The sequence below is a fragment of the Balaenoptera physalus genome (genome assembly GCF_965194825.1).
Source record: "Balaenoptera physalus genome assembly, chromosome: 1".
Lineage (NCBI taxonomy): Eukaryota > Metazoa > Chordata > Mammalia > Artiodactyla > Balaenopteridae > Balaenoptera > Balaenoptera physalus.
The window spans coordinates 174,361,467-174,375,150 of record NC_138882.1 but is presented as its reverse complement, the minus strand read 5'-3'; the positions used below and the strand labels follow the sequence as shown (position 1 = coordinate 174,375,150).

At 38.0% G+C, this 13,684-nt stretch overlaps 1 protein-coding gene across 16 annotated transcripts in view; it reads right to left on the bottom strand.

Moving 5' to 3' along the window:
* The window catches only part of EYA3 (EYA transcriptional coactivator and phosphatase 3), a 121,272-nt gene that overhangs the window by 45,752 nt on the left and 61,836 nt on the right, over positions 1-13,684 (bottom strand). For 9 of the 16 annotated variants that reach the window (XM_082440323.1, XM_082440313.1, XM_082440314.1 and 6 more), the window contains 3 exons: positions 10,558-10,601; positions 7,453-7,532; positions 2,599-2,665 (listed from right to left, as the gene is read on the bottom strand). In XM_082440323.1, coding sequence (XP_082296449.1) covers positions 2,599-2,665; positions 7,453-7,532; positions 10,558-10,601 — 191 coding nt within the window. Of the gene's footprint in view, positions 1-2,598; positions 2,666-4,962; positions 5,023-6,336; positions 6,603-7,404; positions 7,533-10,557; positions 10,602-13,684 lie in introns of those variants that run through there. The other 7 variants (XM_082440316.1, XM_082440319.1, XM_082440327.1 and 4 more) reach the window with 5 other exon arrangements.

The following is a 13,684-nucleotide window of genomic DNA, read 5'->3' as shown; positions in this document are numbered from 1 at the left end:
GAGATACAAGTATGGACTAAACTCGTTTATGCCCTTATGTCTAAATATAGAATAAAATCCTAAAATGACAGAAAACTGGACAGAACAGGATTGGCAACTGGCTCCATTCTCCACCTAGCCCTCTGGGCCAAACTAAAGTTCTGAGAGGGAAAGTGGGACTTAGAGAAGAGGGTGAGGCTGGCAGAGAAAAGGTAAGCAACCATATTAGAAAACAGGGAGTACATACAGGTGTGGCCCAATATCCCCAGATCGAGCCTATAAAATAGAAGTCACATAACTAATAAAATCCAGGAAGTTCTAGACAGGACACAGAATTGCCCCGCTGATATTTAAGCCAGAGTACACTGCCACTAGTTGGTGACAACCACATCAGGTTTAGCTAGAGATTTGAACTTAACAGTGAAACTTCTGGGATTTTAAACTAGCTAAATGACCTGGTCATTTTATCCATGGAATAAGATGGTGCCACATTTTATGCACTGAGTTTTTAGATACTGGTTATTTTATTTGATAAGTTATGCTGTACTTATAAGCAAGAAAGTATCATATGTACCATATAGATCATAACAATAAAATAATGGGGGAAAGGGGTGTTTCAGAAAGGAAAAGATTTTTTCCCCCCCCAGTTTTGGGGAAGAAGAAAATGAAGGAAGCCTATAAAGAAATGGTCTGTGAGCTGAGCAGATAGCATGTGCAGAAATGGGAGAGAAAGGGTGTTTTAGGAAAAGAGAAAAACTCTGGCAAAGGTACAGAGGAAGGGCTTCAGCCTGCAAGGAGCACATATTATATTAAGGGAAAGTATAAGAAGACAGACAGCAAAGACCTTGAATATGAGGCTAAAAGTGTTCAACTGGGAGTCACTGAAATTGTTGAGCAAAGAATGACAAGATCAGAGCTGTTCTTTAATAAAGATTAGTTTGACATTTCTTTGTAAAATGGATTGCGGAGGGTGCTTGAAATAGAGGCAGTTAAAAAATGCAATGCTATTTTAGCTAAGTGGTAAGGAGGTCTGCATTAAGGTAGAAGGCATAGGGACTCCCCTGGTGGCGCAGTGGTTAAGAGTCCACCTGCCAATGCAGGGGACACGGGTTCGAGCCCTGGTCCGGGAGGATCCCATGTGCGGCGGAGCGGCTGGGCCCCTGCGCCATAACTGCTGAGCCTGCGCTCTGGAGCCCGAGAGCCACAACTGCTGAGGCCCGCCCACCTGGAGCCCGCGCTCCGCAACGGAGAGGCCGCCGAAGTGAGAAGCCTGTGCACCACGGCGAGGGGTGGCTCCCGCTCGCGGCAGCTGGAGGGGGCCCGCGCACAGCAACGAAGACCCAACACAGCCAAAAATAAATAAATAAAATAAATGAAAAAAAAAAAAATTAAAAAGGAAAAAGATAGAAGGCAGAGATAATAAGGTGTCCTGAGTACAGCAGGTATACAAATATTTTTTGAACGAATGAATGAATTTGGAATATGCAATATTCACATCTCGGTAGACCCTAAAAGACTGAATTTGAAAATTTCTATTCTTCTTAGCCAGATCTGAGACCAGGAAATAGCTCAGGTTGTAGCTGTTAATCAAATCACGTGAGAATGATTTAAAATCTTAGTGACTTCGAATGGATTAATCTCCAGATATGATAAAGATCATAATATCATTTTTTATATAGTGTCTTTATAGCTCAAATTATTTTCTTATCTTCTTCATAATGATCTCAGAGAATAGTTTCAGTCATTTCACAGAAGAAGAAAACCACATGAAAATGACTGGCCCAAGAATGCTATTAGTGTTAATACCAGGTTAGAATTTGGAGAACTCATTGAGTTGACTTTTCAATTAGCTCATTTTTTTAACTGACACAAAATTCAAAAGGAAAAAGTTTTCTTTTTATAACATACCCATACATATCACTCACCTCTGTTACCAAAGGTGAGTGTTCTTTACGTACCCTGCCTATGTAAGCACATCAGAATTTATCCCAGTTTAATAAAGCACACTTGTATGTATCTATGTATGTAGGCTCACTCTATCAATGCACAACTGCTGGCTCGAATATACACACTGTTCTGCACCTACTCATCTTGGAGATGATTAACTTAGTGGACCTTAAATGCTGATCTTACCTCATGAGGCCCAAAATATTGCCTCTTAATGACTTCAACCCACTAAACCTGTTTAATCTCAAGCCTAGTTCTACTCTTGAGGACACTCCTAAAACAATAAACTGAACATAGATTAGGCTGAGAAGTCCCAGTCCGAGGCTGGCTTCAGCTTTTTAAATTGATCTCTCTATTAAAGTAGAGCAAAGAGAGAATGATCAGAGGTCAATCAGTAATATGTTTTCATCACTAACGGCATTTTGCATTTTTCAGTGCCTATTCATTTTGAGCAAGCTCCTGGGTAACAGTGATCTATTCCAGACAATCATCAACTTTTTAAAAGGATGTTACATAGACTATATTTAGAGGGAATGAAAAAACTGGAGTAGGGAAGAACAAGAAAGGTGAAAATAAGTTAAATGTCAACTTAATAACTTAAATATCAAGTTAAATTTTGCAATGAATCTAGAGAAAAAGCATACAGATTTTTGAAATAATTATTCAACTTACTTTGCAGAATACATTTGTGAGGTATAATCATTGGATGAGCGAGGGATGTAATCGGTGCATGTCATAACTGAAAGAAAGATATCACCAGGAAAAAGTTAGAACATTTTTAAAATGAAATGGGGAAATTTCATGTCTTACTGTATAGTCTTTCAAACTAAATAACAGACTACAACTTGGGCATCAGAAATTTAGAAAGACTATGCAGTAGGAAATACCTCACTCTTCTAACAATGGGTTTAGAGACTTTTAGAGACAGTAAAAGAAGCTAGAATGCAAGGGGTATGGTAAAGTGCTCGAAAGTCAGTACCAACTGACCTCTGCCTTCACCCATCACTGATCTACAACCATAGCTGAAGCAACTTCCTAAGCTCTCAGCTGTGCTCACAGGCAAACTTAAAATGCAAGACCTATGTCTAGGAAACCGCATTATACTTCTTCAGCTTATTCATTCTCTGGGTGCTTACCCTATTCTGAACAAAAGGTCATAAGAATGACTTGCAGCAAGACAGATTTGGAGCAAGAACCCAATTTTATTAGAAAACTGTAGCTACTGCTGTATATAATCAACAGCAGAAAGATGTAAGTATGCTTCTGTATTACTATTTTTTCAGCTTTGTAGTAAAGGCTTTACGTTTGGCAAAGCAGAGACACACCTGAGGAACTGACGTAATACTCTGATAAACCATCAAGTAAAGAGACTTTCACAGCTAGTGTCCTCTTCACCTCCATGACTTCATCCAGAATAGATACCGTCATGAGGCTTGACCCTAATGATTTCATCTGGGATAAATACTGTAAATATTCAACTCAGGTTTGACAGAGAGCAGAATCCTATTCATTAGCACTATTTCAGTCCATATTGTAGACACAGTAACATCACACAGAGCTTGTACCAGACTCCTGAACTGTTCAAGAACTTCCTTCAACAACTATAAAGGAGGTTGCTCTATTGTGATTAGGAACTAAGGGTGAACCAACTAACTTTATGTCTAGCTGGGTTCCCTGAGTGTCTGACCCAAAAAGGGAACCCTGATCAAGATCAGATGCAGGGCCAATTCACGCCCAACAGTACGATAAATCATCACCAGTGAGTTTATCATGAATCTTGTCCACTGCCGTTGTTCAAAGTCTTTGAAAATACTTAATGGCAATTTGCAGATTATGTTAATCCATAATCACTTTGACAAAAATGAAGGGGATCTCAATTAGATCTAAAGTTCTTAGCATTCATCGCATAGAATGGAAGTTCATTTGAATTCTACATAATGGTTCCTTCTCTGCTGACAAGTACATTCAAAAACCCAAATCCTTCTCCTCCTCTGATTTAATTTAATTCTAGAAGAGGTCCACAAAACATCCTGGGAGATCTAGGCCAATTTTTACTTCTCTAGAGAATGAATGAGCCTTGATCTTTGCAGCACTTGGGAACTATGAAAGGCTTATAAAGAGTCAGGGCAAGGGACTTCCCTGGTGGTCCAGTGGTGAAGAATCCGCCTTCCAATGCAGGGGACGAGGGTTCGATCCCTAGTCGGGGAACTAAGATCCCACATGCCATGGGCAACTAAGTCCGCACGCCACAACTACTGAGCTTGTGCGCCTCAACAAGAGAGCCCGCGTGCCGCAAACTACAGAGCCCATGCGCCACAACTAGAGAGAAGCCCGCGCACCGCAACGAAGAGCCCACATGCCGCAATGAAAGATCCCGCATGCCTCAAGGAAGATCCCGTGTACCATAACTAAGACCCACTGCAGCCAAAATAAAGAAATAAAATAAATAATTAAAAAACAAAAGAGTCAAGGCATAATCTGCTTAAAATCTGTAACTTCTCTGTCCCCTTGCCAAGCTGTGGGACAGCTGCCTTCCTACTAAATTGCAAAAGTATTAAGATCATTATTGTAATGTGCGCTAAATACCCAAGTTTTCTGTTCCCTTGTGACAAAAAATTACATGTGAGGTGGGATAATCAAGTTTCAATGACCTATGTCGGCTACACAACAAAGCCAGACCCCAGAATAAAATTACACAAAATGGAAATAGAACCCAAATTTCTTTAGCTTTGTGTAAATAAATTTGGATGTGTTTAACTTTGTACTGGTTAAAAAAAAAAAAAAAGCAGTGGAGATGAAGCAAAACCTTGAAATATATCCTGAAGGTAAAACTAACATGACATCCTGATGAATTTGTATGTAAGGAATGAGGAAAACGGGAATACAGGATAGTTTCTAGGTTTTCAGCTTGAGTAATTAGAGGGATAGTGAAACCACTTCCAAAGATGGGGAAGTTCGGGAAGAGGACAGATTTGGTGAGGGCTAAGGGAATAAAAAGCTTTCACACTTTTTAAGTATGACTTTCCTTTTAAATACCTAAGTGGAGATGTCAAGTAGGCAGCTGGATTCACAAATGAAATTAGGGGAGAAGTCAGACTGGAAATACAAATTTGGAATTCGTTAATAATGTATAAAACATTTAAAGTAATGTAGTAATGGATGAGAGGATGCAGAAAGAGCAAAGATGGTAGACTAGAACCAAACCCTGAGGCCCACCAACATTCAGAGTTCAGATAGTAGAAGAAAGGCCAGCAAAGGAGAAAGGTGGGAGAAAAAATAGTGGGAGGCAGGATACAAGGAGAGAAATGTCACTAGAACTAGCACTTTCAGTTACTGAAAGTATCTAATGACCTTGACAAAAGCAATTTCATTGGAAGAGTGGTGACAGAAGCTAAATTTGAGAGGGTTGAAGGGTGAATGGGAGGTGAGAAAGCAAGTGAGGGCAACTCTTTCCAGAGGTTCCAATGGGTCATTGAACAAAGAGAAGGTCTATATCTAGCAGGGGATGTGGACCCAAAGGACGGTTTTTTAAGATGGTAGATACTGAATCATGTCTCTTTACTGACAGGATGGATTAAGAAGAGAAGAACATGACGATGCAGGAATGGTATTAGGATAACCAAAGTACCAAAGTACCAAAGTCCTTGGGGGAGGTGAGAACAAATAGGGTATGAAGCACAAATAAAAGGTTTTACCTTTGACAGGAGCAAGAATACTATTCCAATTCTGACAAGAATGAAGCAAGATAACATGGGTACAAACACAAGTAGCTTTGAAAGATTTGGTGCTGGTAGGATAATAAGGGAGCTTCCTGTCACAGAGAGCTTCTATTTGAGAAGGAGTCACCAGTTAAGCATGAAGAAAGGTGAATGAGTATAGGTGCTTCGAGAGGAAAGAAGTGGTGTGAAATATTAAAAGGTAAAACTCATGAGTAAAATGTAGTAGGGTGCCCACTTGAGGCCCTGTGAGTAAATAGTCAGCTAGGTGTATAATTCATCCAATAATGTTCAGCTATTTGAATGCACTTATAGAGAAGGTGGAGAGTTGGATTAAATTATGACTGGGGTTTAGCAAGAAGAGCACAAGGGGCCAAATTATTGAAGGTATTTGTAAGGGAGTAATTATAATAAAGAACCATAGAATCTATGCTGAGTAAAAAGGGACAGGAAAACAAGAAGGACATTATGGGTATTGGATAGGTCATCTACATGGATGTTGAAACTACCAAGAATAATAAGAGTCTGGATGGAGAAGAAAAAGAAGATCTAGTCTTTAAAGAGCAAAATGACTAGGAGTTCAGTCTGAGGTAAAAAGAAATGTGGGGGGGGGACATAAATATAGACTTCAAAGGAACTATAGTTTTTGAGAAAAAAAGAGAAATGGTTTTCAAGAAGCAAGAAGACAACTTACCTCCGGGCCCTGAAGTATATAAGGAACAGGCCTTTTTCTTGGGGATGAGTGAGATATTAAAAAAATTAGAGTAGACACTTTTCATTGATTAGAGCAGTTTCCCATATGTATCAGAATTAGCTATCTTCTTGAAAATGCAGATTCCCATCCACATCAGGTCTACTGAATGATAATCACTGAAGGTGAGGCTAGAATTCTACATTACAAACAAGCACTCCAGATGACTCTTAGGTATGCTGAAAGTTTGAGAACCACTGGAACAGCATCTTTGAGGAAATAATATATACAACTCAAAACATACCATTTTTTTTTAAAATAGGCACACCATTTTTTAACACATGGGAATTACATAAGGTTAAGCATAATCATCTTAAGATATATCCCCCAAACAAGTATCTTTTCAAAAAGCGTCTTACACAAATTTATCCTTTTAAAGTGTGTGGGAAAATATGGAAGGGCACAGCTATTGGGTTGGCCAAAAAGTTCGTTCGGGTTTTTTCCGTAAGACCTTATTTAATTTCAAGGAGGACTATTTGCCCTATGGAGCATACCACCACGATATGTCAGAGAAAGCTCATGTTTCCACAGGAAAAAAAAAGAACATTCTACAAATTTTTGTCTAATGCATGAATATAACTGTTCTACAAGAGAATAAGGGTTGGTAAGTGGATCCCTGAGATGGATCTCCCTCAGGGCCCAGTATCAATCTTGGGCCCTCGGGGCTTACTTTTCTTTTTTGGCCTAGATGGATAGGTAGAATTATTTGGTTATTAGGAAGGTAGAAAAATATCAAGCCCTCTAGAGAACAGTCAGAGGTTGGCCCACAAACTTTTCTGATTTGAGTAAGGCACTATTTATTACCTTTAGAACATCCAACCTCGAAACAAAAACACAATCACCAATCCCTGGGGAGTGAATTCCATGTGATTTTGTTCCTTAGCTGGTATGTCAATAAGGCTTATAGGAGAGCACAAGGATGAACACACAAACAAGGCAATGAAAGGATTCTGGATATTCTGAGACAAACAAGGCAATCAGTGAAAACCAATTATAAAAGAATAGCATCACCTGGTCACAGGAACACCTCTTCCATGGTGCACAGAATATGGTACTTACTTTCCTCCGACATGGTAAGGTTTGAAGCAAGGCTTGAAGTTTCGGGTTTCTGATCATTGACTTCAGAGTTGCTTACTTGACTGGAAAAACCAAAATGAATACATTAGCCCCTGCCTGACCTGCTGCATTGCTAAAGGTGATTAAATCAAACCCTTTCTTCCTAGGTAAGTAAGAGGCAAGGTAAGTCTACTTTATGAAATACTTATTCTTGGTTTTTAGCGGCTACCTAAAGAGCTAGGGCCAGGGCTAGTACCTTCAGCATTCTACTGTTCTTCGTCATCACTTCAATCTTTATATCACTCGGAAATTCCACCTAAGCCACAGGCAAGTCGGATTTTCTCTAAAGACCACATGGTAAAAGAAAAATTCCACAACACCAAAAACTGCTGTCACTTTATTTCCAAAGTACCAAAGGGAAGTAGGAAGATGCTTGATTTCAGACAATGGTCCTCATAATCACTTGACAAGTTTTTTCAAATCATACACGCTTGCTTCCAAGAAGGGGTTCTGAACCTTAAAATGGTGCATTCCACTGTATTTCCTTTCCCCCAATTAAAAATAAACAAATTTTTATTTGTTATCATTCCCAAAACTTAGCAACATCTTTTTAAAAAAACTTGTAAGACAAATTAAGAGAAACTGTAAAAGATAAGTCATGTAAACTGGGAGGACAAGTCATTATGTTAGACACTTTAATGTTGGGAAGATACTCACTGAAATTCTGAATTGGAGATTATACTTTCATCCCTCACAATGTCCTCCCTCTTCCTTCTACCTTACTTTCCACTCTCCACATATTCCCTCAACTACCAGTATAGCACAGTGCTTAAGAGTGTGGATTCTAGAACCAGATTGCTTGAGTTCATATTCCACTTTGCCAAAACTAGCTTTATGACTTTAAGCAAGTCACTGAATTTGTTTGTGCTCCAGTTTTTCAACTGTCAATGAGGGATAATTATAGAAGCTACCTTTTAGGGTTGTTATAGAAATTAATGAGTTAATATATGAAAAGTACTTAGAACAGAGACTAGAACAGAGTAAGTACAATATAACTGTAGCTAGTATTATTACAATACAACTTTTCCCCAGCCCAGGTATTCTTCCCACATTCATGTTCCCTAGCAAGAAATCTGCTTTGCTGTTTTACACTCCAGGGAGACGTGGAGGACACTGTCCCAGACACTACACATATCTGGAAAGAGTAGTTTTAAAAAGAAAAAAATTTTTAAAAGAAATGTTATTTATAAAAAAAAATACACAGCACCAAAATTCTTAAAGCTCTCATTATCTTTTCTGAATGGACCTCTAATATTCAAGCATACTATCAATAAAGGTTTTTTTTTCCGGGTATATTCTCAAGGTTCAAACAATTTTCCCTAAGATGTAATTAATTTTTAAAGGTAAATCCCCAGATGAAGTTTATTTTAATCTATTTACTCAACTGTCTGTATTTCTGGAATAGCGCTTAATATACTAACCAAGATATTACTATGGGAATTGAGGGTAAGGGTAAGAAATCATACTGAATAGTTACATCATTGTTTCCCAAAATGGCTTATTTCTTATAATTACCTGAATGGTAAAAATACAGACTTTTGAGCCCCATCTTATGCCTAATTAAATAGGATTCCAAGGAGAAAGGTATAAACCCAGACAAGAACTTCACATTTCTGACTACAATGACTGGTCTTCTATGTGTACCTGAATAAGTCTGGGGTTCACTGTTATACCCACTGTTGAAAGACTATTTCTAGATCCTGTATCTTAGAAGGTATATTTGTATGGTCTGGCATACAATGGATCAGTTCCTAAAATCCTATGGTCCTGTAATCTTATAGCAAAATCCCCTACTTATTCAACTGAGTATCTAGAGATTAAATAGAAACAACAGCACCAAGACAGTGAATTAACTCTAGCACTTTGTTAAATATTTAAAGTTATTGTATCTAGAAAAATTATTACTGTCTCAAAATAGAATTATTTTCAGTTATATAAACATAAATTTTACTTAACAATGTATGATATTAAAAAAAAATGCTCCAAAATAAAATTTCCCTCCTCCAAAAAAGAGCAAAAACACCCAAACTCCAAAAGTAAGCACCACAAATATTTCATTCTCATTCAATAGAACTCTTGTCAATAATTAACACAACCAACTAAAGAATGGATAAACAAAGTGTGGAATACAGTGAAGTATTACTCAGCCTTAAAAAGGAAGGAAATTCTCACACATGCTACAACATGGATAAACCATGAAGACATTACGCTAAATGAAATAAGCAAGTCACAGAAAGACAAATAACTCATGACTGCACTAATAAGAGGTACTTAGAGTACTCAAAATCACAGAGACAAAAAGCAGAATGATGGTTGCCAGGAGCTGGGAAAAGGGGAAAATGGAGAGTTATTGAAGTCTTTTTTGGGGGAAGGGTCAATGCTTGATAGTGAAAATATGACAGCTCATTTAATTGGAAGTGTATAACACACAGGGCTAGTGTGACAATAGAATAAATAAGCTGGAATGATAGTGTGTGTGGTGGTATAAGAGTAGGATTCTTAAAATTAAGATGTTAGAGGTGATGCAGTTACCGGTTCATATGGTTGGTAGACAAACAACAGAAGGTAAGAACTGTGGACAACTTAAAATCATGGTGTTGTGGAAGCCAGAACATGACATGCAAAGAAGCTGCCTCTTTTCTACAAGGGGAGCCGAGCTAATGACTAAGGTGTCCCATATCCATTTGGTAATTAATGATTAACCCCTTGGATTTTCCTTATTTCTGTCTTCCCTATTATGTATACTGTACATCTGACTGAAGAATATTCACCATTGTGTCTCTTCCACATATCACAGAATCTGAGAGATACCATGAGATTGGTATATACTGTTGAATAAATAATGAATAAATGAAAAAAATCAGCACCTATGTGTTTCAAGGACAAACTTTTAGAGGAAAATTTTCACCTTAAACCAAATAATTTCAAAACGTAGACTGATGCTAAAAACCAAAAACAGGGTAGTCAACCCAAATCACGCCCATATACTAATCAGCATGTAAAAACAATTATAAGTAGGTCACTAAAAAGAAATTCAACTCTGTATACCTTAAAGTTTGCTCTCCTGATTCCTGCATCTTGGCTTTTTTCACCTGTAAAAAAATTATACAAAAGCATCAATGTCTTGATCTGTTTTTAAAATCATCTAGCTACTCAAGTGGCAGCCTAATATTAACTAATAAATTACAGGGTAACTGATTCCTTTTGTTTCCCTTAGATTTATCTTATTAATCCCTATTATATTTGAGAGTTAGAGATGTACTTGTTTTTCACATGAGGCTCTCCCTTTATTTAAATGAAAAAAGTGTTTGTCAGATTCAAGGTAAAATAAAAGGTTTACCAGGATTTTTACTCAACACAGAATGTTTACCAGGATAAGGTATCCAAACTTGGATACAAACTGGTTAGTTTAAAATTTTACCAGACACACAGTTTTATTCTCACACAGTAAGTATGGCAATCTCACTATCATCTAATCATTTATGTAACAGAAATACCTTTATATTCAAATTACTTACATGCCAAAAATAAAAATAAATTCTAATCAGGTTACCAGTAATCTAAAAAATATTCTTCACACTATTCTGTTTTTTCCCCATATTTTCACCTTCTCTAATTCCTTCTAAGGTAAAAGCCTTTTCATTGAAACAGTTTAAGAATCCATAAATGAAAGATCAATGGTTAACACTACTAAGTTTTCCCTGTTTTTTTATATGACAAAGAATCTGATTTTAGAGTTTTCTGATTAGAATTACTAGCTATAGTAGAAGTATGCTTAGTGTGCTTAGCCATACAAATTATGAAAACTTAAAGTATTTTAAGCTGACAAAGAGTACTGCCAACCACTACAAAGAATAAGAACTCACAGAGGCAGAAACTTTGCTAAACAATTTTAAATAAACGTATCTGGTGGGAATATAGCTATTTAATATGATTAAATTTAACAATTCAGACAAGGTAAATAATAAATACAAGTTAAATACAAGGCCCATACAATTTCTAATGGACAGCCACTCCTCATGAGAAAACATGACAAAATAAATAAAACCAAATACTCTTGGTTATTTGCTTATGGCATATCAACTCATTATATAATGCTGCCTTAATTTTCATAGGTACCAATAAAGATAAAGAAAAAAGGGGCATTAAAAAAGAACCCTCTAGGGACTTCCCTGGTGGCGCAGTGGTTAAGAATCCACCTCCCAATGCAGGGGACGTGGGTTTGAGCTCTGGTCTGGGAAGATCCCACATGCTGCAGAGCAACTAAGTCTGCGAGCCACAACTACTGAGCCCGCGAGCCACAACTACTGAGGTCTGTGCACCACAACTACTGAAGCCCACGTGCCTAGAGCCCGTGCTCCACAACAAGAGAAGCCACCACAACAAGAAGCCTGCACACCGCAACGAAGAGTAGCCCCCGCTCGCCGCAACTAGAGAAAGCCTGAGCACAGCAATGAAGACCCAACACAGCTAAAAGTAAATAAATAAAATAATTTTTTTTAAAACCCTCTAAATTTAGAAACAAAATTACAGAAGCATATGAAGAAAAAAGAAAAAAACAAAAAACAAAGAACTTTGAGGTAGATAAACCCTTACACTAAGCATGATATTAAATTCAAAAGCCATAAAGGAGAAAATACACTGATTTTACAAAAATTCAAAACTTCTGTATGATAAAAGATACCAAAACCAACCAGGAGGTCAAGGAATTCCAGGATGGTATACATACTGTGACAAGAGAATTTAATTGTATTACAAATGTATGACATAACCTCACTGAAAGGCATAGGAGAAAAATGCGTTGATGGAATAACGCTGGAAAACATGTTTTGACTGGAAACTGCAAGGCTAAAGATAAGAAAAATTCAATTTTCTAGCTTATCTACTGCCATAATTTCACAAATGACAAAAATACAGGCTCTTGCTATAATATAAATGTGCTGTCCCTCCCACCTGAAGATGACAGTATTTACATAAGGTCAGATAATAACGTAATTTTCCAATAGTGATGAATCTACGCTTAGCTCACCCAAAGACCCTCTTTGCGATCAAAGAAATGAATTTAAAACAGTCTATGGTCTCCTAACAGTAATCCATATAAAAAAAAAAAATTAAAAAAAAAAAGAGACCTCCTTTTCCCTTTCCACCATGTGAGGTCACAGCAAAAAGATGGCAGTCTATGAACCAGGTAGCAGGTCCTTACCATACACCAAATCTGCTGGCGCCTTGATTTTGGACTTCCCAGCCCCCAGAACTGTGAGAAATCAATTTCTATTGTTTATGAACCACCAATTCTATAGCATTTTGTTACAGCAGCCAGAATAGACTAAGACACAGATTGATGGCATTTTCCACACCCCCTTACTGTCAGGTTGGAGCTATCCACGTAAGCCACTTCTACAACTACCCCTTAAAAACATCTCATGTGATTCTTCAATCCTCTCTTCCATTTCTCTGGCAACCATGGAGGTTACAGTTGAAGATAATAGCATCACAAGATGAAAGAAGCCTTCATGGAAGACTGGCCCAGGAAAGCTGTCAATCCACATGAGACTAATGTGAGAGAAAAATACACTGCAGATTCATTCTCCAACGTTAAATGCCTATAGTGAGAATTCTAGTTCATATTCATGCTATCATTCATTCAACTGACTGTTCTCTACCAAGCCCTCCTGAAAGGGAATATAACGATAAACAAAATACAGTCCGTGACCTCAAGGAAGTTACAGTCTGGTTGAAAAGAAATAGATAATTTCTAAAACAGTAAAACAGGGACTTCCCTGGTGGCACAGTGGTTAAGAATCCGCCTACCAATGCAGGGGACACGGGTTCGAGCCCTGGTCCAGGAAGATCCCACATGCTGTGGAGCAACTAAGCCCGTGAGCCACAACTACTGAGCCCGCGTGCCGCAACTACTGAAGCCCGTGCGCCGAGAGCCCGTGCTCCACAACAAGAGCAGCCACCGCACGCAAGGAAGAGTAGCCCCTGCTCGCCACAACGAGAGAAAGCCCACATGCAGCAACGAAGACCAAACGCAGCCAAAAATAAATAAAACAGTGAAATAATGATTCTGATAGAAGTTCAAGGTTCTATGGAACACAAAGGAGCACCAAACCCAGTCTTTTTACTGGGGGGAGTCTAGAGAATTAGAACTCATTTGAAATAACTTAGGTAC